General features: G+C 41.6%; 1 protein-coding gene across 5 annotated transcripts in view; it reads left to right on the top strand.

The window, feature by feature from the left end:
- Positions 1-24252, top strand: part of LOC140481978 (uncharacterized) — a 160860-nt gene that overhangs the window by 27797 nt on the left and 108811 nt on the right. For all 5 annotated transcript variants that reach the window (XM_072578757.1, XM_072578759.1, XM_072578760.1 and 2 more), the window contains exons 3-5: positions 3601-4185; positions 13358-13951; positions 16697-17341. In XM_072578757.1, coding sequence (XP_072434858.1) covers positions 3601-4185; positions 13358-13951; positions 16697-17341 — 1824 coding nt within the window. The remainder of the gene's footprint in view (positions 1-3600; positions 4186-13357; positions 13952-16696; positions 17342-24252) is intronic.

Raw genomic sequence — 24252 nt, 5'->3', positions numbered from 1 at the left:
TAGCTGAGATTTCCTTACAAGTTTCTTTCTCAATTTCCCTCCGACTATTAGGGGGTCTATAATGCAATCCCAATAAGGTGATCATCCCTTTCTTATTTCTCAGTTCCACCCAAATAACTTCCCTGGATGTATTTCTGGGAATATTCTCCCTCAGCACAGCTGTAATGCTATCCCTTATCAAAAACACCACTCCCCCTCCTCTCTTGCCTCCCTTTGTATCCTTCCTATAGCATTTGTATCCTGGAACATTAAGCTGCCAGTCCTGCCCATCCCTGAGCCATGTTTCTGTAATTGCTATGATATCCCAGTCCTATGTTCACAACCATGCCCTGAGTTAATCTGCCTTCCCTGTTAGGCCCCTTGCATTGAAATAAATGCAGTTTAATTTATTAGTCCTACCTTGTCCTTGCCTGCCCTGACTGTTTGACTTACTTCTGTTCTCAACTGTACCAGTCTCAGATTGATCCCTTTCCTCACTATCTTCATGCGTCCCACCCCCCCCACCCCCCCCCACCACCCCCCACCACCTTACTAGTCTAAATCTTCCCAAGCAGTTCTAGCAAATCTCCCTGCCAGTATATTAGTCCCCTTCCAATTTAGGTGCAATCCATCCTTCTTGTACAGGTCACTTCTACTCCAAAAGAGATTCCAACGATCAAAAAATGTGAATCCTTCTCCAATACACCAGCTCCTCAGCCATGTATTCATCTGCTCTATCCTCCTATTCCTGCCCTCACTAGCTCGTAGCACTGGGAGTAATCCAGATATTACTACCCTTGAGGATCTCCTTTTTAAATTTCTGCTTAGCTCTCTGTAATCTCCTTTCAGAATCTCAACCTTTTCCTTTCCTATATCGTTGATTCCAATGTGGACAATGACCTCCTGCTGGCCTCTCTCCCCTGTGAGAACATTCTGCACCCTCTCTGAGACAGTCAGGGTGCTGAGGGCCAATATTTCTTGCATTGAGACAAAGGGTGGAATTGAGTTTGGTAGAAATGGTTGGAAGAACAATCAGTAATGATGTAAAACTGGAGAGGAGGTGATGTGTCCCCACTGAGGGAGTAGGGACTGCAGAGGGCTGGAAAAGTTAGCGTTTTGAGGGGATGAGAAGGATGAGAGCCACTGAGAGGTCATGATACATGCAATATTGAGATTCGTCATCGATAAGCCTTGGAGATCGAAGTATGCAATGGCAGTGTTAGAATGAATGGGTGGTTTGTGAGTGTGAGGTAAAGAGAGAAGATGTTGGCACTTATCCTTTCGGACTGCGAGAGTTTAATCCAAGATGTAGCACTGACCCAGGCTGAAGCTAGTGTGCAGGTTGACTTGTTCTGTTGGTGAACCGTACTGAGGTGGTCCACAGGTGAAAGGACTGCCCTCCTCTCCACCGCTGTTTTTTGATTAGATTACTTACAGTATGTAAACAGGCCCTTCGGCCCAACAAGTCCACACCGCCCCGCCGAAGCGCAACCCACCCATACCCCTACATTTACCCCTTACCTAACACTACGGGCAATTTAGCATGGACAATTCACCTGACCTGCACATCTTTGGATGGTGGGAGGAAACCGGAGCACCCAGTGGAAACCCACGCAGACACCGGGAGGACGTGCAAACTCCACACAGTTAGTCGCCTGAGGCGGGAGTTGAACCTGAGTCTCTGGCACTGTGAGGCAGCAGTGCTAACCACTATGCCACCATGCCGCTCTGTCCACTTTGACATTAGGGAAGTCCCCAGAGTAGGAGGCTTGCTTGTGGGCTATGTCCTCTATGCTAAGGCCAAGCCCCACAGTGTGAAGGCCAGTCCCTGTCTTGCAACATCTGAGAAGATGGGCCTTAAACATGGTACTGGAATATCAGGGAGACCCAGGCAAGTGTGAACTTGTACCTCCCTGGCCACATGATTTGATGGGAAGGGTAACCAAGATCCCAGTTGCCAAATATAGGAGGTGATGAGCAGAAAGCTCTCCAAGAAAAGTCCCTCTAGGCCATGACACCCTGAATCCCACTTGGCTAAACACTAACTCTAACTCAACATGAGAAAATGCTGCCCAAAGACTTTCATCTTATTAATATTCATTTGGAGGAACTTTCTGCTCACCTGGCCTCCATGTCAGCCAAGCACTGATTGTATAGAAATAGCTGTGGAGTTGCTAGAGATGGTGGTATGTAAATGTGGGTGTTATCATTTCATTTATGAAAACTAATGCTTTTTTTTCAAAGATGCCACCCTAGGTCAATAGGTAGATGAGATCTACAAAAATTATGAGGATACATCATTGGGGATACTTGTGGTTATAGGAGTAAAAGAATCAGCAACTGAAAGGTAAATTTACAGCTATGATTAGATAGTTAATAATCGAACCAGATAAATGTAATCAGATCTAACTTGACTACAGTGGAGATGCAATTCAGGATGATGGTGTGCTCAATTGTATGGATGATTGCAGTTTGAGAAGGAGACTTTGTCATTGTTACAGAACATGAGAGAAAGCTGATGGAACTATCTCAATCCTGGAGAGAAATCTGTGAGCTTTGTTTATTTGGAGGTGAAGGTGGAAGAAACAAGAGAGAAGTGTTTCAGAAAATGATTTGCTGGGGTGAGGGGAAGATGGGAGTTCTTTCTGCAGTCCAACATGATGTCAAAATAATGAGCGGCTTTGGAAGATCAGAGCAGGGCCATCGAGTTACTTTTGTAGTTGTGTCAGATATGGCAGTTAAGTAATAAAGTCTATTAACCACAATTTACAATGAAGTCCATGTCCCTTATAATTAAGACAGTGAAGGTGAAGGGTTCTGCCTGAAAGATCAACCAGGATGAGGGAATACACCATTGACAGGGGAGGTGACACTGTGGTTGACCACTTACAGCAGAGATGTCTTGATGAAATAGGGCTAAATATTGCAGATACTGAAAACATAAAAATGTAAGAAATGAATGCAGGAGGAGAAAAAAATTAAGCCTTGAATTTGGGTTGCCATTTAATAAGGTTATAGCTAATCATTCACTCCATCTCTATTTTCCCACACCATCCCCAGATCTCATGAATCACTTTACACTTAAAAATCCATTGATATTTGTTTTGAGTTTACCTAAAGACTGAGCATCCAAAAGTTCTCCAAAATAGAGAATTCCAAAGACTCGGAATATCTTGAATGAAGACATTTCTTCAGAAGCTCACACTTGCTGGAATTGCGAAGCAATAGTTGAATTGCCATTCTTATGTTTATGTTTATAATCAGTCAATGTATACGATCAACTTGTCGTGTGGGTCTTGGCTTTTGTAACCAATTGCTTAAGATCCTTGAAAATGAAATCAAAAAATTCTTTGAAATTATTGATGGTGGAAAGCAATATTTCTTTTCCCCTCCCCAGCATATTTCCACTTGCATTAAATTTTCAACTGTTAAACTCTGCAAGTGATGCTCTCTGTCCTTTAAAACCACAGTGGTGGACGTGAATATACTATTAAATAAACTCAATGATAATGTTTATAAATAAGTTTAAGTTGAATTTATCTAATCGGAGTTCCTCAAATAATGTTCTTATTGAGCACCTTATCTTATCAATGTAACGTATTTAATTTTGAACTTCTGCAGCCAAGAAGAGAGATATCGTCTTCCTAATCGATGGCTCTCCTGGGCTGGGGAGATCATTTCTTCATGTTCGTGAGTTTCTCAGTAACATAATCCAGGAGCTCGATATCGGACCTGACAGAGATCAAGTTGCTGTAGTACAATACAGTTCCGGCCCAAGACTTGAATTTGCCCTCAACACTCATTCATCAAAAAGTGAGATTTTGATTGCAATTAAAAAGCTGAGATTGAAAACAGGAAGACCCCTCAACACCGGTGCTGCCCTGGACTATGTCACAAGGAATGTCTTCAGTCCATCCGCAGGGAGCAGAGGCATTGCTGTAGCTTCACAAATCCTGGTGCTCATCACTGCTGGGAAATCCAAAGATGATTTTAGACAGGCTGCAGAAACAATGAAACAGGCTGGTATCGTGCCCATTGCTATTGGAGCCAAGTTTGCAGATGCAGCAGAACTACAAGAGATAGTGTCTAATCCTGACTCTGCTTTGAAACTGGGAGAGTTTGATGAATTGAAAACTATTCAAAAAGAGTTTTTGTCTAAAATCAGAGCAGTGTTTGTGGTTGATGAACCAACCCCCTCTGTTGAAGGTAAAAGTCTGTCTAATTTACTGTCTAGTGAGCACAAAACCTGCAAGAAGTCGGTTTGATTTTAAATGATAGTAGATTAGAAAGTGCAGTCATGGACATTGGTACAGATAGTAATAGTATCACTTGACGCTGAATCTCTTCATGGTTCCAAATTAAAAATGATAAAGACCACTTTAAAAACAGCAGAGGCTATAAGGATAGACATAAGGAGCAGTTTTCAAATTACACGTCTGGTTGGGAACCTTGCATATCAGAGTAGATACTGAAAATTCAGTCATGCACTTCACTTGATTTTCAATTATTTCCTATAGTAGATATAAAATTATGGATAGCCTGATCTATCCATATGCATTCAGCTGGTCTGGCTTCCCATTGGAACCTCAAAGACAGATCGATAGGCTCTGCATTATCAAACATTGATAATATGGATACAGGAAAGGTTTCTGATGGGAATTTTTGACTCTGGCTTTGCCTGCATGCTTTGTTGTTTTGATCTTTTGACATTTGCTTTCCCCATCCCAGAATCAGCTTTATGAGGCTTGCGGTTAGATATAGCTTATTCTTAAGTTACCTGGGGAAGGCCACAGATCTGATCAATAGGCTGGGCAAGGGATCTGGTCCCTGCGAGAGGAGGTCGAACCACTGATCCTCTGGTGGCTGAAGCTACTCTGATGCCCCATCGTGGAGTTAGAGTTGAGGGATTGTCAAATTGGATATTTTGTTTGGGGAGGGGGTTGGGAGTAGTGATGGTACTTATGGGGGAAGAAGTGGCAGGAAAGTTTGAGAGTTGAGTACAAGCACTTATGTCACCCATTGCAAGAACTGAAAATCAACTTAAATCAGGGAATGGTATCCTTTGTAAAGCATTGAAAATGTTAACCTGCCTCTTGGGTGGCAGTTTGGGTATCCAGCCTGTTTACTAGAATCAGGTAGGTTAAATGTGGGCTTGGGTCAGAGTTCAGATTATTAATATTTTACTACATGCCTTGGCTATGCCTTACCCTCCATCTGGATTTTGCATATTAGTGTAATATCTCAGTAAACTCCTGTGCATGTAGATTTTAGTTCTCTGCTGCTGGAGCAACTTGTATTTGGGAGAGCTGGTTATATATGTCAGGGTTGACAAAAGACTTGAAAATGAATGAATAAACTGAAAATTTCCTTTCATAGCTAATGAAATTCAAGTCCTGAGATATTTATGAAGGACTGTCTTCTGGGTGATTAACTGGTAATTAACGGGTGTTTCTTAGTAATCATTTGTAAGCGTAGATGTGCTGGAAGGTTATCTTTCCTAATGAATGGCAGACATGCAGGGTAGGAGGCTCAGATGTGTTTGTACGGTAGTTACTTGAGTTACTGGGCAATGCACTTGGGGTGGAACGGTGGCTCAGTGGTCAGTACTGCTGCCTCACAGTGCCATGGACGTGGGTTCCATTCCATGGGCAACTGTCTGTGTGGAGGTTGCACATTCTCCCCGTGTCTGCGTGGGTTTCCTCCGGGTGCTCCAGTTTCCTCCCACAGTCCAAAGATGTGTAGGTTAGGTGGATTGGCCATAGTGTCCAGGGATGTGTAAGTTGGGAGGGTTAGCTATGGTGGGTGCAGGATTACCAGGATAGTGGGTAGGTCTGGGTGCGATGCTCTTCAGAGGGTTGGTATGGACTAAATGGGCCAAATGGCCTGATTCTGCACTGTAGGAATTGTGAGATATTTATGATTGAACTGCCTGAGGGCATTTAGGGTGGGGCTGGCCTCAAGCAATGGTCCTCTTGGTATGCCCACTGGATACCATCCCCAATGCATCACAGAATCATACAAGTGTTACGGAACAGAGGAAGCCATTGGGCCCATTGTGTCTAGAGCAACTCTCAAAAAAATGAGCCTTGTGACTTAGTGACATTCTCCTGCATTTTCCCCAAACCCTTGCACAGCCTTTCCTTTGACATTTTCAACTGAAATAAGCATCCAGTGGCCTTTTGAATGTCTCAACTGAACCTGCCTCCGTGCTACAGCAGGGCAGTGTATTCCAGAGCTGCACAGTCCTTGTGTGAAAATGACTTTCTTTTGTAAGTCTCTTTAAATCTATATTCTTTCATTCTTTAGCCTATTATGACCAGAAATGTTCTTGCTCTATCGACTCTATCCAATCCCTCATCATTTTGGAAAGTTCTGTCAAGACTCTTTACTTTCTTCCCTCCAAAGAAAACAGTCCAAACCTCAATCCATCTCTCATAACTTAAGTTTCTCATTCCTTCATCCAGTCTTATAAATTCCTTCTGCGGTCTCTCCAATGCATTCACACCCTTCCAATATTGTGACACTTAAAACTGTCCATAATACTCCAGCTAAGATCTAACTAGAGTCTTATATAAATATAAAATCACCTCCTTGCTCTTGTACTCCACACATCTACCAATCATGTCCAAGATATTATATGTGTTATTCATTGCTTCTTTCTCATGTCCAGCCACCTATATTGATTTGTGTGCATGCACATCCTGGTCTTTTTGATCCTACCCCTTCCTTTGTATTTTACCCTTTGTTTTCTATTGTCTGCCCATGTTCTTCCTACCAAAATGCCTCAGGTAACATTTCTCTGCATTGAACTTCATCTGCCATCTATCTGCATACTCAAGCTTTTTTGCTACTTTTGTTTTGAAGTTTAATCCTTTCCTCCTCACAGTTGATAATTCTTCCAAGTTTCATCTCATTGACAAACTTTGAAATTGCCTCTTGCACACCAAGATCCATGTCATTAACACAAATCAGCAAAAACAAGGCTGTAATACCGACAACTGGGGAACTCCACTGCAAACCTTCCTCCAGTCTGAAAAATATCCATTCACCACCACTTTCAGTTATCCACCACTCAGCCAATTTTGTATAATGTTGCAACTGTCCTTTTTATTCCATGAGTTATAACTTTTCTTACAAGTCTGTTGTGTATCAAATGCTTCCTGGAAGCTTATGTATACTGCATCAACAGCATTACCCTTATTGACTCTCTCAGTTACCTCTTCAAAATAATCCAGCAATTATTTAAACATGATTTCCCTTTTATAATTCCATGTTGACTCTTCATATCAAGCCACCTTTTTTCCATGTGATTATTAATTCTATCGTGAATAATAGTTTTTAGAAGCTTTCCAAAGACTGAAGGTAAACTGTTCTGTAATTGCTGGACTTGGCCTAATATTTTTGAACAAGGCTATGATATTTGCAATTCTCAGGTTTTCTGACACCTCCCCAGAAGACACCTCCCCAGAAGACTGAAAAATCATGGCTAATGGCCTTGCAACTTCCACTCATTTTCTTCAATATCACTGGATGCATCTCATTGAGTCCTGGTGCCTTAGCGACTTTTAAGTGCCCACAATCCATCCAATGCTTTTTTATCAATTTTAAACACTTCTAGTGACAGACTTTCTTCCTCTCTCACCATGCCTTGGATAACATCCTTGGTAAAGATAGATGCATTGTTTTCATTAAATACCTTAACCATTACCCCAGCCTTTGTCTGTAAATTTAATTTTTGATCCCTAATCAGTTGTTCTTTCCATTTTCCACTCCTCTCTTATGTAAACCTATGAAAGACTTTGGAATTCCCCTTTATGTTATTGCCCTTTATTTTTCATTTCTCTCTGTGTCCCCTTTATGTTGCATTCAGCAGTCGTTCAACAATTGCTTGCCTCTTTACTGCACATATGCAGTTTCTTCTCATCGTGAAGATACGATCCTTGGTCATTGTGTGTGTGCTCAGTCCAAATATTTTGCCCTGTACATGGGCAAGGTGGCTGCAAAATGAGTAGATTTCCCATCATCCATGCATGAGGACGAATGATCATACATGTGTGGTGCATAACCTCCGTGTACAAGGAGAAGACTATATGAAGCAGATCTGCTTCCCAAGGCTTTCATGGCACACGTTTCACCTGCTGCAGCACACCAGTATGCCACAACACAACAGTTGAATACCTCTGGTTACAGACAACACTGAGCAATGTCATTGCACCTTTTTTAATTCCTCAGCTCCAGATAAACTGATTCTGTACTAGAAACATCTGGGACATTCTCTTTCTTCAGCAATGCAATGTCTTGTTTATCCAATTTAGCTACCCCTCCTCCTTTCCTCTTGATCTTTTCTGATCTCCTTGTATCCAGGAATGTTTAACTCCTTGTCCTGTACTTCCTTAAGCCGGGTCTCTGTTATTACCACAACATCATATTTCTATTTGCAATCTCCCCATAACTCCCCAATCTTATTTACTGTACAGCTGGAGATATAATGGGAACCCAGTAGCAAAATGCATTAGAAAATAGCGCACCATAGATGGTTGACATATATTCTTATTATTGGAACAACTTACCAATAGATTTTGAAATAATTTTACAAGATTTCTACAAATTTGTAATACCCAGTGTACCATTGGATATGCATTTCTTTCTAGTTACATCTGAAGCTGAGAACAGGAGAAATATTGTGCTTTTAATCAATGGATCAGATAATATTGGGAATTCAAATGCACCAGATGTGTGTGACTTTATCATAAGAATAATTGAGACTCTGGACATTGGGAGTGACAGAATGCAAGTTGGGTTATTACTGTACAATAAAACTCCTGAAACTGAGTTTTACCTAAGCACTTACCCATGAAGGGATGAACTTCTGTCTCTCCTGAGACTGCTAAGATTTAAAGGGCATTGTATGGGCAAGCACATCATTATAATCATCATTAATAACAATTTTTATTTTTGGAGTATTTCAAATTAAGGCATTGTTCCTAGGTGTTTCAGAGCAGAAATACGGATAGATGATGCATGAATTGTAGTTCAGTAGCAGCAGTGTGAATCATTAAATGGGATTAACATTGTGAAATGGTAAATATTAAAGGAATTAACAACTTTAAATGTAAATAAATCACTGGCCCCTTATGACAGATTTCCCCGTTGTTAAAAGGAATAAGCTGGGAAACGGAAGAGGCTTAAACCAACATTTTCCAATGTTCTCTGGCAGTGGGTGTAGTACTGGAGGGCTGGAGGACTGACAAGGTAGCATCGCTTGCATTGAGAGAAGGAAATAGACTGAATAATGTCCAGCTATTAAACCTAACCTTGGGGATGAGTAAATTATTGTGAGGAATACAGTTAATTTCTATTTAGAAAAAGCACTGATTAATCAGATACAGTGAACACAGATTTGTTAAGGGAACTTCATGTCTGACTATCTTGATTGAACTTCTGAAGTGGTAACAAGAAAATTCAATGAGGGTATTTTATAGTCCACACAAATTTTAGCAAAACTTTTGACAAGGCCCCATGTGGCAGATTAACCATTTAAATACAAACAGATGAGATTCAAAGACAAATTGGTCAGTGACTAGAAGTAAAGTGGTCAATGACATGTTTTGTGAGTATCAGCAGTTATTTGATTGGAAGGCTTTGTAACTCGAGTTTCAATTACACTTAAATGTAGGAGGGAGGATGAAGAAATTTGTTGTACAAAATGCACCATGTTGTGATAATAAAGAGAATGCTATGTGCTGTAGCAAGATATCAATGGACTATTCAAGTGGGCAGGAAATGGCAAATACAGTTCAATTCAGAGAATTATGAGTTAATGCATTTGGTGAATAAATTGTAGAAATCTGAAGTAAGTAGAGCTTAGAAGAACTTGGAATGCATGGGCACTGATCCCTGAATGTTGCTGGATAGGTGGATAGGATACATAAGAACGTATACAAGATACCTCCCTTTATTAACCATGGCATAGAATGTAAGACCAGGGAGATTATTTTGGAAAACTAAACACTAGTGTGACAACAGTTGGAGTACTGTATACCATACAGTTTCTAATCACCACATTAAGGAAGGGGATGCAATCACACAGGAGCACAACCAAAAGAGTAAAGTACCACAATATACAGAATAGTTGAACATGTGAGTTTTAAGTAATTTTAAAAAAAACATATTGGGAGAAGAAGAAAGGGAGAATGGTCTAGAAATGGATTCCCAGAGTAAATGGATTCCCATGGAAAAAAAATGTGTCAAAGGTGCTGGAGGGATGTGCTAGAACCCAAAGTCTGAGATCAAACGGTCAGGGTGTAGGAGTGGTGAAGTTTGTCAACATATAGCGGAATGTAGATGAGGTGGGTCATGGATTTTGAATTCAATTCGGTGAGACAAAAGAAAACAACTCGACACGATGATAGCACTTTTCATGTCTTTAGGGTATCCCTATACACCTCACAGATGCCAAAGTACTTCGAAGTGTACTTGCTGTTGTAATGTGTGGAAAATCAATTGTCAACTTGTCCACAAATAGCACAAGAAAACTGTCAAGACAATTTGACTTCCTAGTACTGGTTCAGAGATGAATGCTGGCTATGACATTGGGAAAACTCCTGTGTTACGTTCCAAACACTGCAATAGGATCCCATTCACCTTTAGAGGAAGACAATACAATTTCAACTGAAAAACTGTGAATGCTGGTTTTGGAGTGGATCTTGAGCTCCCTCACTGTCTGATTTCGAGATTTTGAACTTTGTCTCTGGACCACAATCAGGAAAAAGAGCTTAGGTCACAGAGAGTCAGTTGGAAAAACATTCCTTTAGGTTTGTTCAGAGACAAATTGCTGAAGAGGCTGCAAACAGAAACACAATAATGCAGACCTGCAAGCATAGGTGGGGTAGAAACAAAGAAACATAGAAAATAGGAGCAGGAATAGGTTGTTCAGTCCATTGAGCTACCTGATTCCTGAAGAAGGGCTTATGCCCGAAAGGTCGATTCTCCTGCTCCTTGGATGCTGCCTGACCTGCTGCGGATTTCCAGCTACACATTTTTCAGCTCTGATCTCCAGCATCTGCAGTCCTCACTTTCTCCCAGTCCATTGAGCTACTCTACCATTCAATATGATCATGGTTCATCCTTTATCTTATCACCGTGCTTCCACCCACTCCTTATACTCCTTTAAACCTCTAGCCTCTAAAATCTGTATTTACATTCAATGAATGGTCTGCACTTCCTTTCGTGGTAGAGACTTTTACAGGTGCACTTGCCTCTGAGTGAACAAATTTCTCATCATCCCAGTCCAAATGGCCTATCATGTAACCTGATCTTATACCCCTTTTTCTGGACTATGCACCAGGGGAAAAGTCAATCCTGTCTCCATCCTGTTCAGCCCCGACACAATGTTTCAATGAGGTCTCCTCTCATTATTCTGAACTCCAGTGAGAGCAGGTCCAATTGACCAATCTCCCTACTCTCTCTATGTTATGTATATATTTTCCTAGGTAAGGAAACCAAATCTGCACATAATGCATCAGGTCTGGGTCTCATCAAGGCCCCATTCAGCTACAGAAAGGCTTCCATGCTTCTGGACTCAAACAAGGCCAACACACAATTTGTCTTTCTCACAGTTTGGTATGCATATATTTGCTTTCATTAACTGATGTACAAGGACACCCAAGTCTATTTGTGCATTAAATCTAGATTACTGTGTACAGTTTTAGTCTCCATGTTACAGGAAGGATATTATTAAGCAGTTCAGAAAAGATTTACCAGGATGATGCCGGGAATGGAAAGTTTGAGTTATAAAGAGAGGCTGGATCGGCTGGGTCTTTTTTTTCACTGTGCAGGTTAGATGGATTGGCCATCTTAAATTGCACATTGTGTCCAAGGATGTGCAGGCTAGGTAGATTAGCCATGGAAAACGCAGGGTTGCAGGAAAAGGATATCGAGGTGGGTCTGGGTAGGATGCTCTTCGGAGGGCTGATGTGGACTTGATGGGTTGAATGGCCTACATTCACACTTTAGAGATTCTATGGTTTCCATCAAGCCTGGAGCATAGGAGGTTGAGGGGTGACCTTACAGAAGTTTAATAAGTTATGAGGGATTTTAGTAAGTTGGGTGGCGGGTGTCCTTTTCTTAGGGTGCAGGATTTCAAGACTGGGGGCTTATTTTTAAGGTGAGAGGAGAAATATTTTAAAAAGACATGTGGGGCAATTGATTTTTACACAGAAAGTGGTCTGTATGTTCAATGAACTTTCAGAAGAGGTGATGGAGGTGGATAAAATTACAACATTTACAAGACATGAATAGGAAACATTTGGAGGGATATGGGCCAGGAGCAGGCAGGTGGAATTAGTTTAGTTTGGGATTATGGACTTGTTAGACCAAAGGGTCCGTTTCCATGCTGTATGGCTCCATGACTCCACAATATGTCTGACTATATCACCATAATACCTTACCATTCTGATTTCTCTCCTTAAGAGGTCAACTTCATATTTCAGTGAGTTATACAACATCTGTCTTGCATTTCCCCACTCAATCAAGTCTTCTAAAGAGACCAGCAAGACTCTTTATATCCTCATCATCACTCACATTTCCACCTAGTTTTGTAAAGTCAGGAATATTACATTTGATTCCCTTCTTCAAAATGTTGACGTATAGTATAAATAGCTAGAGCCTGAGCATGAATCCCTGTGGTATTACACTCGTCACCAAGAGCAGGATTTTGGACAGGAGAAATATGATGAGGAGTGCAATGTCTATGACAGGTCAGAAACATGGCCAGGCCAAAAGGCTCTCAGATGTGTGAGGATGGGGGAGAGGAGGGGGGTACTACATGGAGTCAGCTGCCAAACAGCACATACATTAGGCAGCTGGAAATTAAATTGTCAACCTGGGGCCAAAACAGCAAGGAAGCTCAGAGAATAGGTTGCAGGCAACTGAAGAAATAGCCTCACACTAGCAGATTGACATTGTTGAGGCATTGAAAAAGAAATCTATGTTGTATGTTCATATTAGAAAGAAGCTTGTTAAAATATTTCTCGATGTACCTCAAGGATGGTTTGCAGTTCCAGCTGAGACAGATGAACTAAAAGTATCTCTGACTGTTGGCTCAAATTGTTACCATGAGATTAGATTAAATGCTTTTAGTCTATTTCTTAAGCATGTCTCTACAGTGCTACACTGCTTCAAGTATGATGCAATTTGGCGTTTTAACATTGTAGCATCAGCTTTAGCTATTGTGACAAATAATGGTGTAGAATCATCACTGAGATCGCAGAATAGGAATGGAGTGTAAAAGAAAAATGATATCTGACGGGTTTCTAAATTCTGTGTAAGATTTTTATTAAATTTATTGATAACTTTTTATTGTTTATGCTTTGTTCAGTTTCTGCATCAGTGAAGAGAGACATTGTCTTCCTAATCGATGGCTCTCCTGGGATGGGAAGATCATTTGTTCAAGTCCGTGAGTTCCTCAGTAATGTAATCCAGGAACTCGATATCGGACCTGACAAAAATCAAGTGGCTGTGGTACAATACAGTTCAGGCCCAAGACTTGAATTTGCCCTCAACACTCATTCAACTACAGATGCAATTTTAGATAGAATTAAAAAGCTGAGACTGAAAACAGGGCGACCCCTCAACACCGGTGCTGCCCTGGACTATGTCACAAGGAATGTCTTCAGTCCATCCGCAGGGAGCAGAGGAGATGCTGGGGCTTCACAAATCCTGGTGCTCATCACCGCTGGGAAATCGAAAGATGATGTTGGACAGGCAGCAGATGCAATGAAACAGGCTGGTATCGTGTCCATTGCTATTGGAGCCAAGTATGCCGATACAACGGAACTACAACAGATAGTGTCTCATCCTGGCGATGTTTTGAAACTGGGGGACTTCCAAGAATTACAAACCATTCAGGAAGAGCTCCTAACTAAAGTTACAGCAGTGTCTGCGGTAGAGGAACCAATCCCTCCTACCGAAGGTATAATTGTTTGCTAAACATAGTAAGGTTTTGTCAAAATTATGTGAGAGAATATAAAAGATTGTTTTTGATATTGCAAGAGTGACCTCACCAGGACTGAGATTGCACAAGCTGTACATTTTACAACTGAGTTATTCCACTAACTAAATTCTAAATATTTACTCCATAAATACTGTCAGCATATTGACACAGTTACGCTCAATGTACTCGAATATGCTATAATATGGCTGTTTCTCATAGACATGAGTAGCATAAAAATATGTAACCTCTGCCTTTTAGTAAATGGGGATGAGATGTAGCCATCAAGTTCTGACTTGGATTTAACACTGCTTAATCAATTTTAAATCGCTTTCCCATAATTATAAAGTTAATAATCAGAATGCTCTGGGCCCAGAAGTACAAAGTAATCTTTAGTTGTCAGAATGGTAGTGGATCCAAACCCCAGCACCTTTGTAATTGCCCAAATTACCAAGATTAACAGGAAAGGCTTCCTACCCCACTGCCAATTGAAGTCCTTAAAATGGTCAACTAATGGCTACTTTTGGGGTGTCATTCCACTTGAGATTCAGCTCCACGGGGCTTCAGAAAGAGTCAGATTAAAATCAACCAGGTGAAAGTAAGGACTGCAGATGCTGGAGATTAGAGTTGAGTGTGTGGTGCTGGAAAAGCATGTCAAGTCAGTCAGCATCCGAGGAGCAGGGGGAATTGACATTTCGGGCAAAAGCCCTTCATGCCCGAAACGTCTATTCTCCTGCTCCTTGGGTGCTGCCTAACCTGCTGTGCTTTTCCAGCACTACACTCCGGACTTGAGAAAGGGTCATCTGCTTGACATTAACCAATGTGACTGCGTTATCACTTATAAAGGGGGTGAGGTTGTTCCTCAATCTGCATTAATCTGTGCACAATGGAAAGACTGGTCCAAGAGCCACTGATAGTCCACCATTGCCTGACCCCACTGTCCCATCCTCTCCTCATGGACCCAATCCATGAGACTCCACCAAACATCTACTATCTTTCCTGAGAGCCATCCTCCACCCTGGGAGTCCTGGGCCACGTTGACCCAGCAATAGTCACAACCGCCATCACGCTGCCATCTCGGTCAAAGGTCCTATTTCTAGCAGAAAGCCCGATGACAACCCAATGATCACTGGAGGATCCTGTGGACTTTCTCTTCTTTAAAGGCTGAAAGTTTCCATCTAGAAAACTCACTCGCTTTAGGGCAAAAATGGTCACAGTCTCACATGAGGCAAAAAGGAAGCAATTTGGCATTGTTGGATCTCTGCTGCGTTGTGATGGCACCATTAACTCAGTCCAATTCTCATATTCTACCTGTGTATCACTGCAAGTTTATCGTCATCAATTCCTTCAGTTTTCATCATTTCTGTCACTCTAGTGGGCTGGAAGTTCTGGATCATTACCACTTGCTGTGTGAAAATATTTCACCTTGCAACCCCCCAGCCCTTCCTCTTTTGCTCATGACCAGCAAATGAACTAAATTATCATTAGAATGGAAAACGTTAAGGGTGGCTATGTGCAAGAGATAGAAAACTCTTAAGACTTGAGAAGTGTCACTCTGTTACCTCAGATAGCAAAGTCACCATAATCTCATCTCTCATTCGAGAGAAACAACTGGTGTTGGTTCAACCTAGGTGTTACCATGCCTCAGTCAAGGAGAGAGATTGAGAAGGAGGGACCTTCTTGGTAACAGCAGTTAGAGCAGGAGTTGAATCCATACTATTGGCATCAGTCTGCATTGCAATCCAACTAAGGTAACTGACCCAAAGTACCAAACTGAGTGGCGCCCATTGCATTTGAACACTTACTGATCCAGAAACCTGTGACTATAGGATTGGTAATATTTTCCTTTTCAATATCTAATGTAAGTCTTCCTCAGGTCTGTAACTTAAAGCACATTCTCTTTGTGATCCATGGATTTAGTTTGATGTAGGTCTCCCTAGATCACTGGAGAAGTCTAGAGGAAATATCAATGATTAAAGTTCTATTTGTTGTAGAATTCAGGAAACTTTGCTGGATCACACATTGATAGGATCGTTAAGAAGGCATTTAGCAAGCTTATCTTCATTACTTAGATCTTTGAGTACAGGAGTTGGGATGCCATATTGAGATTGTGAAAGGACATTGGTGATGCTTCTTCAGGAAAATGGTGTGCAGTTCTGGTTGCTCACTTATAGGAAGGATATTATCAAATGGAAAGGGTTCGGAAAAGATTTACCAGGATATTGCTAGGAATAGTGGGTTTGAGGATAAAAATAGACTGGAAATTCTGGGACAGCTTTCACTAGAATATAGGAAGTCGAGGGGTAACCATTTTGAGATTTACAAAATTATGAGGGGCATAGATAAGATAAATGACGAGGGTCTTTTCCCTAGGTGTGGGGGAGTTAAAAATTAGGGGACATATTTTTAAGGTGAGAGGAGAAAGATTTAGCAAGGACATGAGGGGCAACTGTTTTTACATAGACAATAGTTTGTACGTGGATTGAACTGATAGAGAAAGTGATAAATGCAGGTACAGTTGCAATGTTTAAATGACATTTGGATAAAGCTGTGAATAGGGAAGGTTTGTAAGGATATGAGTCAAACACAGGCAGATGCAACTGGGAACATGGTTGGCATGGACTGGTTGGAGCGAAGAGTCTGTTTCCTTGTTGTAAGACTCAATAGCAATTTTCTGGGTTTTATTTAATGTTTCGGGATTTTGTCTAACCTGGTGTCTATTTTTAGTTCCAGTCGTCCGAAGGGAAATGAGTGAGAGAGATGTTGTCTTCCTTATCGATGGATCAGACAATGTTGGAAACACCAATTTACCTTATGTCAAGGACTTCATCACTAGAATAATTCGGAACTTGGATGTTGGACATGACAGGGTGCGAGTAGGTCTGGCACAGTACAGTGATGACACCGAAGCTGAATTCTATCTAAACACGTACACTTCGGAAGCTGACCTTCTGTCTCATATCAGAAGCCTTATATTGAGAGGAGGAACAACGGTCAACACTGGCTCAGCATTGGATTTTGCCACTAAATATTTTTTTTCCAGGGCTGCAGGAAGTCGAATAAAAGAAAACATCCCTCAGTTTTTGATACTTGTTACTAGTGGAAGGTCCGATGATGATGTAGAAGCACCATCAGATGCATTGAAACGAGCTGCAGTAATGACTTTTGCTGTTGGAGTCAGGCACACAGACCCAGCCCAGTTAGAAGAGATGGCAATTGACCCAAGTTTGATCTTCAGTGTAAAGGATTTCCACTCTCTGCCAGACTTACTGAATCAGATGATAATACCGCTGACCACATTGACCGTTCCAACAATAATAATTGAAGAACCAACAATAAAACCTGAGGAGGAACTTGTTCCTATTGTCAAAGGTACCTGAATTGATTTTGTGTTTTTTTAGTATTATGATTGTAATACCAACCATTGTCATTTATTTCTAAGGAACTCCAAACAAGTATCGAATTACTCCAGTACTGACAAACAATACCACACGTGACTAGTGATACTAGGTGGCTGTGAGTAGTGGGTTCACGAATTCGTCCCTGACTCTTTGATAACCAGATACTCGCTGTCATATTGGTTTCCGGGCCCACATTCCTGTGCAATTATGCACCAGACCACTTCACAATAACTCTCAAATCCTGTGTCCTGGGGAGTGTTGCTGAACAAAGAGACCTTGGCGTGCAGATTCATAGTTCCTTGAAAGGGGAATCACAGCTAGACAGGATAGCGAAGAAGACGTTTGGTACGTTTGCCTTTATTGGTCAGTGCATTGAGTATCGGAGTTGTGGCTGTACAGGACATTAGTAAGGCAACTTTTGGAATTCTGCATTCAATTCTGATCTCCCTGCTATAGGAAAGATGTTGTGAAACTTGAAAGGGTTCCGAAAAAATTTACAAGGATTTTGCCAGGGTTGGAGGGTTTGAGCTATAGGGAGAGGCTGAATAGGTTGGGGCTGTTTCCCTTGGAGCAACGAAGGCTGAGGGGTGACCTTATAGAGGTTTATAAAATCATGAGGGGCATGGATAGGATAAATAGACAAGGTCTTTTCCCTGGGTTGGGGGAGTCCAAAACTAGAGGGCATAGGTTTAAGGTGAGAGTGGAAAGATTTAAAAGGGACCATTTTTCATGCAGAGGGTGGTGCAGATATGGAAATACCTGCAAGACGAAGTGATGGAGATGGGTACAATAATTACATTTACAAGGCATCTAGGTGGGTACATGAATAGGAAGTATTTAGAGGGATATAGGCCAAATGCTGGTAAACAGGACCACATTAATTTTGGATATCTTTTCAGCATAGATGAGTTGGACTGAAGGGTTTGCTTCTGTGCTGTAAGTCTTTGTGACTTTTTGACAAACCATCTGAGGTCAAAGGGAGCGATCTTGTGATGTAGATTTATTTTGATACAGATCATCATATACCAGTGCAATTTGAATTGCAGACATGACTGAAATGAAATTCCTTCACTTGGTATTCATTGCAAGTCCAATATTCAACTCAATTTTCCTGTTGAATGTACGTTAACATGGAGGGCATCAACTGCAAGATCTCTCCCTGTGTCTCCCCTCTTGTTTCTAGACGTACCCACTTTCTGATGATCAGCACCCTTTCCTTAGGGCATAAAACAGCACTTGGAGAAATATAATGTCCTCTCCATGTCTTGTTCTTGCCAATTATAAACAAACTACAAAGTTCTGCGGGATACACAAATCAAAATGCTTCAATCAAGTTATGGCTTGAAATCCTCCACATACACATGAAATGCACAATGTACCTGAATTTTGCTGCTTTCTGGAGTATTGCTGATTTATTTTAACTTCTATTGCCTTTTTTCATAAACCAGTAGCTGTGCAGAAATATCGTCATACGTCATTTCAGCTTATTTTTAAACAGTTTCAATTTCAAAAACAATTTCCCTCCATTTCTAACTATACACCATATCTGGTTTTAAAAATATGCCAGTTCTCTTCCTTTTGTCCCCAAGCACTCTATCACAATAATATATTCAATTAGACCACAAAAGATGTTTTGCAAGGTTTCATTTTGCCTGTAGAATTTGTGCTCTATTTATGCATTTCTCGCTCCAATAAAAGCACACACAAAATGATGGAAATACACTGCAGGGCGGGCAGCAGAGAAACAAAGTTACTATTTGAGGTTGATGGTATCCCTTCATCAGAACTGAGAGAAATAGAATTGGAAAGGTAATGGCTAGGAAGAAGGAAATAAATGTTCTGTAAAATTATAGGAGCGATTAAGTGACAAAGGTTCAGTGTTAATAATCAATTTTTTTAAAAAACATGTGTCCAGGTGAGGTGCAAATGACTAGATAGCAGCAAAGTGAAAGAATAAGAAGAGAAATGACAGGAAATGGGCCAGTTAAAAAAAAAGGCACAAGTTGGAGGTAGCGATTACGATTTCAAACTGCTGCACTCGGCATTGAATCCAGAAGGCTGTGGACCAATATTTCCCAAGTTATTTCCCAATGCGACTGCTTTTACATGTTTGGAATTTAGTCAAGAACCCAGATGCTAATAAATACAAAGCAGCCATTAAGCAGCATAGTAAGATTTAATATGTCATTATTAATGAGTAGAAATTATAGTTCATGGCATTTTTATATTTTATGATTCCACTGTCCTTTACTGAGCCACTTTTGCTCATGAATCTTAGTTAAGAAATAGGAAGCGTTATTGAATTTTGTATTAGTATTCAACATGTTGACGCACCCCAATATCACAACAAGGTTCCCCAAGTGAGGGGATGAGCAACAAAAGCTAGCCTCATCACTGATGGACACTTCCACCAAAAAGTGAAGAGAAATAAAATTAACTTCTATGATTGTGAAGCCAGGCTCCTCTGACTGCCAGACTGGGTTTTATGAGGAAAGTGGAATGCTTCTGAATGGTGATATGAACCATTGATGACCCATGCACTCTAATCAGCCTTTTCTCCCTAACTCCCTGTACACTTTAATCAATCCCACTCCCCCCACACACTGTAATCCACCTTTCCCTGACACTGTGTAATCAACCCTTCCTCCTACTCCTCACCCATTGCAATCACTCCCTCTTCTCCCACACACTGCAATCCGCCACTGATCCAAATGCACTGTAATCAGTCTCCCTTTCCCACACACTGAAATCAGTCCCTCTCTCCCGCAACCAATGTCATGCCAGGTCAGCCAACAGGATGATGTAGCAGCTCCAAAGGTGTCAGCCTAGGACAAGTCGGTGAGCAACCATTTCTAAATTAGCTTGAGAAGAAAACAAAACTCTCATGATGGTGAAATGAGGAAGGCAAGCATAGGGCAGGATGCTTTCTAGGCCTTGGGACCTATAAGGGATATAATCTTGGAGGAGGAGGTATACACAATTCTCTTCAGGAACCACTGCTGTACAGTGTGAAGATGAACGATAAGGCTCTGTCCCCTCACGCCTGCAGCAAGTGCCATTGGAACAGTCCAGCAGGCCGAGGACAAGAGAGATCAGAGTGGGAGCAGGATGCAAAGTAAAAATGACAAGCAATTGGAGGCTCAGGGTCATTCTTCAGTGGAAGTGTTCCACAAAGTAGTTGCAAAGTCTGAATTTGATCGACCCACTGGAGAGGTGATCACATTGTGAGCGGTGAATACACTCTATTACATTGAAAGAAGTACAACTAAGTCTCCAGTTCACCTGGAAGGAGTGTTTGGCACCTTGGATGGTGAGAAGGGACAAGCTGAAAAGGACAGTTATCATATTTCCTCTCTTTGCATGGAAAGGTGCTTTGGGAAAGAAAGAGGTCATTCGGAGTGGATCGGGACTGAGGAAGGGGCAACAGTCTCTTTGAAATGCTGAAAAGGGAAAAATGGTGGAATTGGTGGAGGAATACTGTGGCTGGAGGACTGAAGGGTGAGGACACGAGGAATCCTATTATTGTTCTGTGAGGGAGAGGAAGGGGTGAGAGCAAAAGTGCATGAAATAGGTTATTCATGCTGAAAAGAGTATCAAGAATCTATGGCAAAGGATAATACTTGAAGAAGAGATGGCATAAGAGGGAGGCGAGAAAGGATCTGGAGGAGGTGGGGGGGGAACCTATATGTTGGGGAATCTTCTGCCACTTAAAGCCTGAAAGGAGATAACATGTTGTTTATTTTCAAAAATCTGATTGAGGTAAAGAATGAACTGGAACTGCGGGCAGGATATTTTTGAGCTAGGCAAAAGTGAGTACTGCAGATGCTGGAAACTAGAGTCAAGATTAGAGTGGTGCTAGAAAAGCACAGCAGGTAAGGCAGCGTCTGAGGAGCAGGAAAATCGATGTTTCAGGCAAAAGCCCTTCATCAGGAATCATTCTTGAGCTAGACCTAGTTAATGCTCCTAAGACAGCACTCAAGGGTGTTTGCTGTGCAGTCCTTTTACAAATTGGGAAGAAGAGTCAAGGATTCAAGAAGCCACTCACCCCATCTGACCATTTACACTATCATTCATTGTGGGCACTGTGTGGGGTTACTCCCCACAGGACATGAAAAGTCTACTTTGCTGTCCCCGTTCTCTGACTCCATGATCTTCGATGTCACAAAAGCTTTGCTCTATTAAATAAAACCGTTCACATTATCTCAAAGCTGAGAAGGAACTGCTAAATGGAGAATAGACAGTCTGAACATATGTCATTTAATCAGTTATCAAACATCACCAATCTTCTGCAGATCAAGTAGTTCTGCTCAGTATTGCCAAAGATTGTTTGAAAAAAATGCTAGAGAACAGGATGTGTGGGTGTGGAATCTTATAGAGGCCAGTTCCACATGACAGAAAAGTCCACCAAGACCTTTAGTGACATTGGGAACAACTTGCTGTATTTTCTAAGACCAGTAGGGGATGAAGTGTAATACTTCATAGACACTGGTGAGTTGCAAACTGAAGGGAATTATCATTTGTTAAGTACATTATTAATGGCTTGATTCTCATCATTAATATTTAACTTCCTATTTTGCCAAACATGCTGAACAAACTAGACATTGAGAATTCTCCACATCGAAGTCAGAGTGGGTACATGCTGATTTCAGATTGCTATTTTCTCCAGTAGAGCTTTGTGTTGGGCACCAGGAATGAAAATCTCAAGGCATGTTCCATGGACATAGGCCACACATCCAAATGTACATCAGCAGATGTTGGCACCCAATGTGACCCTGTATCTGAGAACCCAGATAGTACATCTCTGATCCACTTACAGCATGCTTCTGTATTTCAATGCTACACCTCAGGCTGCAACTATCACTATAATGCCAAGCAAAAATATTGCTCTCAGGGATATGTACCCAGATCTCCAGCTTGTGGGCTTCCTCTCATAGCATTGGCTCCCTCTGGGCCTACCTGGATGCACAAGGCATTCCTGCCTTGCCTTGTATTTTTGCACTTTGCACCCCGCAGCCAGAAATATCAGGCTCAATATATGAACTGTATTGTACCTTCTCCCCAGGCCTGTCAGTGATGTACCTTCTCCCCAGGCCTGTCTGTGATGTCCCTTCTCTCCAGGCACAGACATAAAGTCAGGGAATTTATTAGTGTTGTTAATAGTTTTCAGTTCACTCAAAAGAGAGTGCTTTTGGTCAGGGGTCCCAGCGCAGAAATTCAGGGCAGACCTTGTCAACAGTCTAGGGGTTTGAAAATAGTCAGTAAGTCACTTGGAACAAATGCAGTCGTGGAGCTATCCAGAGATGGATGAGGAGGCAAATATTGGGCTCCAACCACACATCTTGACTCTTTCTGCCCTATTGTGGACTGCTTCTGTTTGGAATAAGGGAAAAGCGGGTAGCATGGACGATAGATTTCAGTGGCACAGATGGAGGTAGTGGACGTGCCTTGAATGAATGGGTGGCACAGAGCACACAGAGTATTAATGGTGTCAGGGGCTGGGTAGGTGACAGTAAGTGAGGGATGGTGTTGTAGATAGTTGTGAGAGTGATAGAGGATAAGCCTTGGTTGAAAGTTGGTGGAGCAAAGACAAAATGAGTGAAAAGAATCCAGGAGAGATTAGTGGTACTTACTTTTGTGAAGTGAAGAAGATTATAAATCTTCTTCCTACATAGCTATGCATTTTCCTAGATGGCAGAGACAGCACTGACTCTTGGACTAGATTGGCATGGTCTTGTTTTGTGGCCTCCTCTATGAGTCCTGAGGGAAGAGGAAGTTCCTTCTCTGCATTACTCCCTCCAGCAGGTCTATCAGGTCCCTGCACCCAAATGGGACACATAATTTTCCTTGTTTGCATAACTGAGGCAACTTCAGGAACTTTACAGGGAAGTTCCAGACTAGCAATGCTCCTGGGTGCACAATGACAGTTTAAAGGTGGCACTGGTGCTGGGAATGCTGATCAATTCCATGTTGGCATGTTGTTTTGGTGTTGGCGCATAGTAAGATGGGATGAAAATCGGGTTTGAGGGGAACCATTGGTGTGGGGTGGGTTGTTAATAGGGTGGATTTGGTGAAATATGGCAAGGAAATTCACTCCAAAACACTTTTTGCAAATCACTCTGAGTCAAAGAATGTAAGATTTGACCTGTGTGGTTTCTTCTGGTTGTAGAAGTGTGAATGGGGGAGACAGAGAGAGAGAAATGTTACTGCTCTGATTCTACTCTGATTGTACATTTACACATCTCTGAAAAGTTCAATCATCTGACAGAAATAATGGTTGATCTGTGCTGTAATGGTCCCATTATGTTTTTGAGCAGGAACCCAATTCATTAATGGGTGGGCCTTGTTTGTTTTTAATTCATTAACAGATGTTGTACATTCCTGGCTAGGCCAGCATTTATTGCCTATCTCTGATTGCCCTTGAGAGGTTAATGGTGGACTACCTTCTTTAACAACTATGACCTCTGATGTTGATAGGGAGAGATGTCAGTAACAGAGAGCTGTTAGGGAAGGAATTCCAGGACTTTGACGCAGTGACACTGAAAGAATTGTGATATATTTCCAAGTCAGGATGGGGAGTGGCATGGAGGGGAACTTGCAGGTGGTGGTGTTCCGATGTAACTGCTACCCTTGTCTTTCTAGCTGGTGGAGTTTTCAGGTTTAGAAGTTGCTGTCAAAGGAGCTTTTGTGAAATATTGCAGTGCATCTTGTAAGATGACTGCTGCTCCAACAATACTCAACAACCTTGATACTATCCAGGGCAAAGCAACCTGCTTGCTAGGCAACCTGAAATGTTAATTCCCTTGACCACTTGACGTACAGTGCCAGTGTAAGTACAAGATGCACTGAGGCAATGTGCAAAGGCTTCTTTGACGGCAATGTCTA

The sequence above is a fragment of the Chiloscyllium punctatum genome, chromosome 10, assembly GCF_047496795.1.
Source record: "Chiloscyllium punctatum isolate Juve2018m chromosome 10, sChiPun1.3, whole genome shotgun sequence".
NCBI classification, from domain to species: Eukaryota; Metazoa; Chordata; class Chondrichthyes; order Orectolobiformes; family Hemiscylliidae; genus Chiloscyllium; species Chiloscyllium punctatum.
This window is presented reverse-complemented; position numbering and strand designations above follow the sequence as displayed.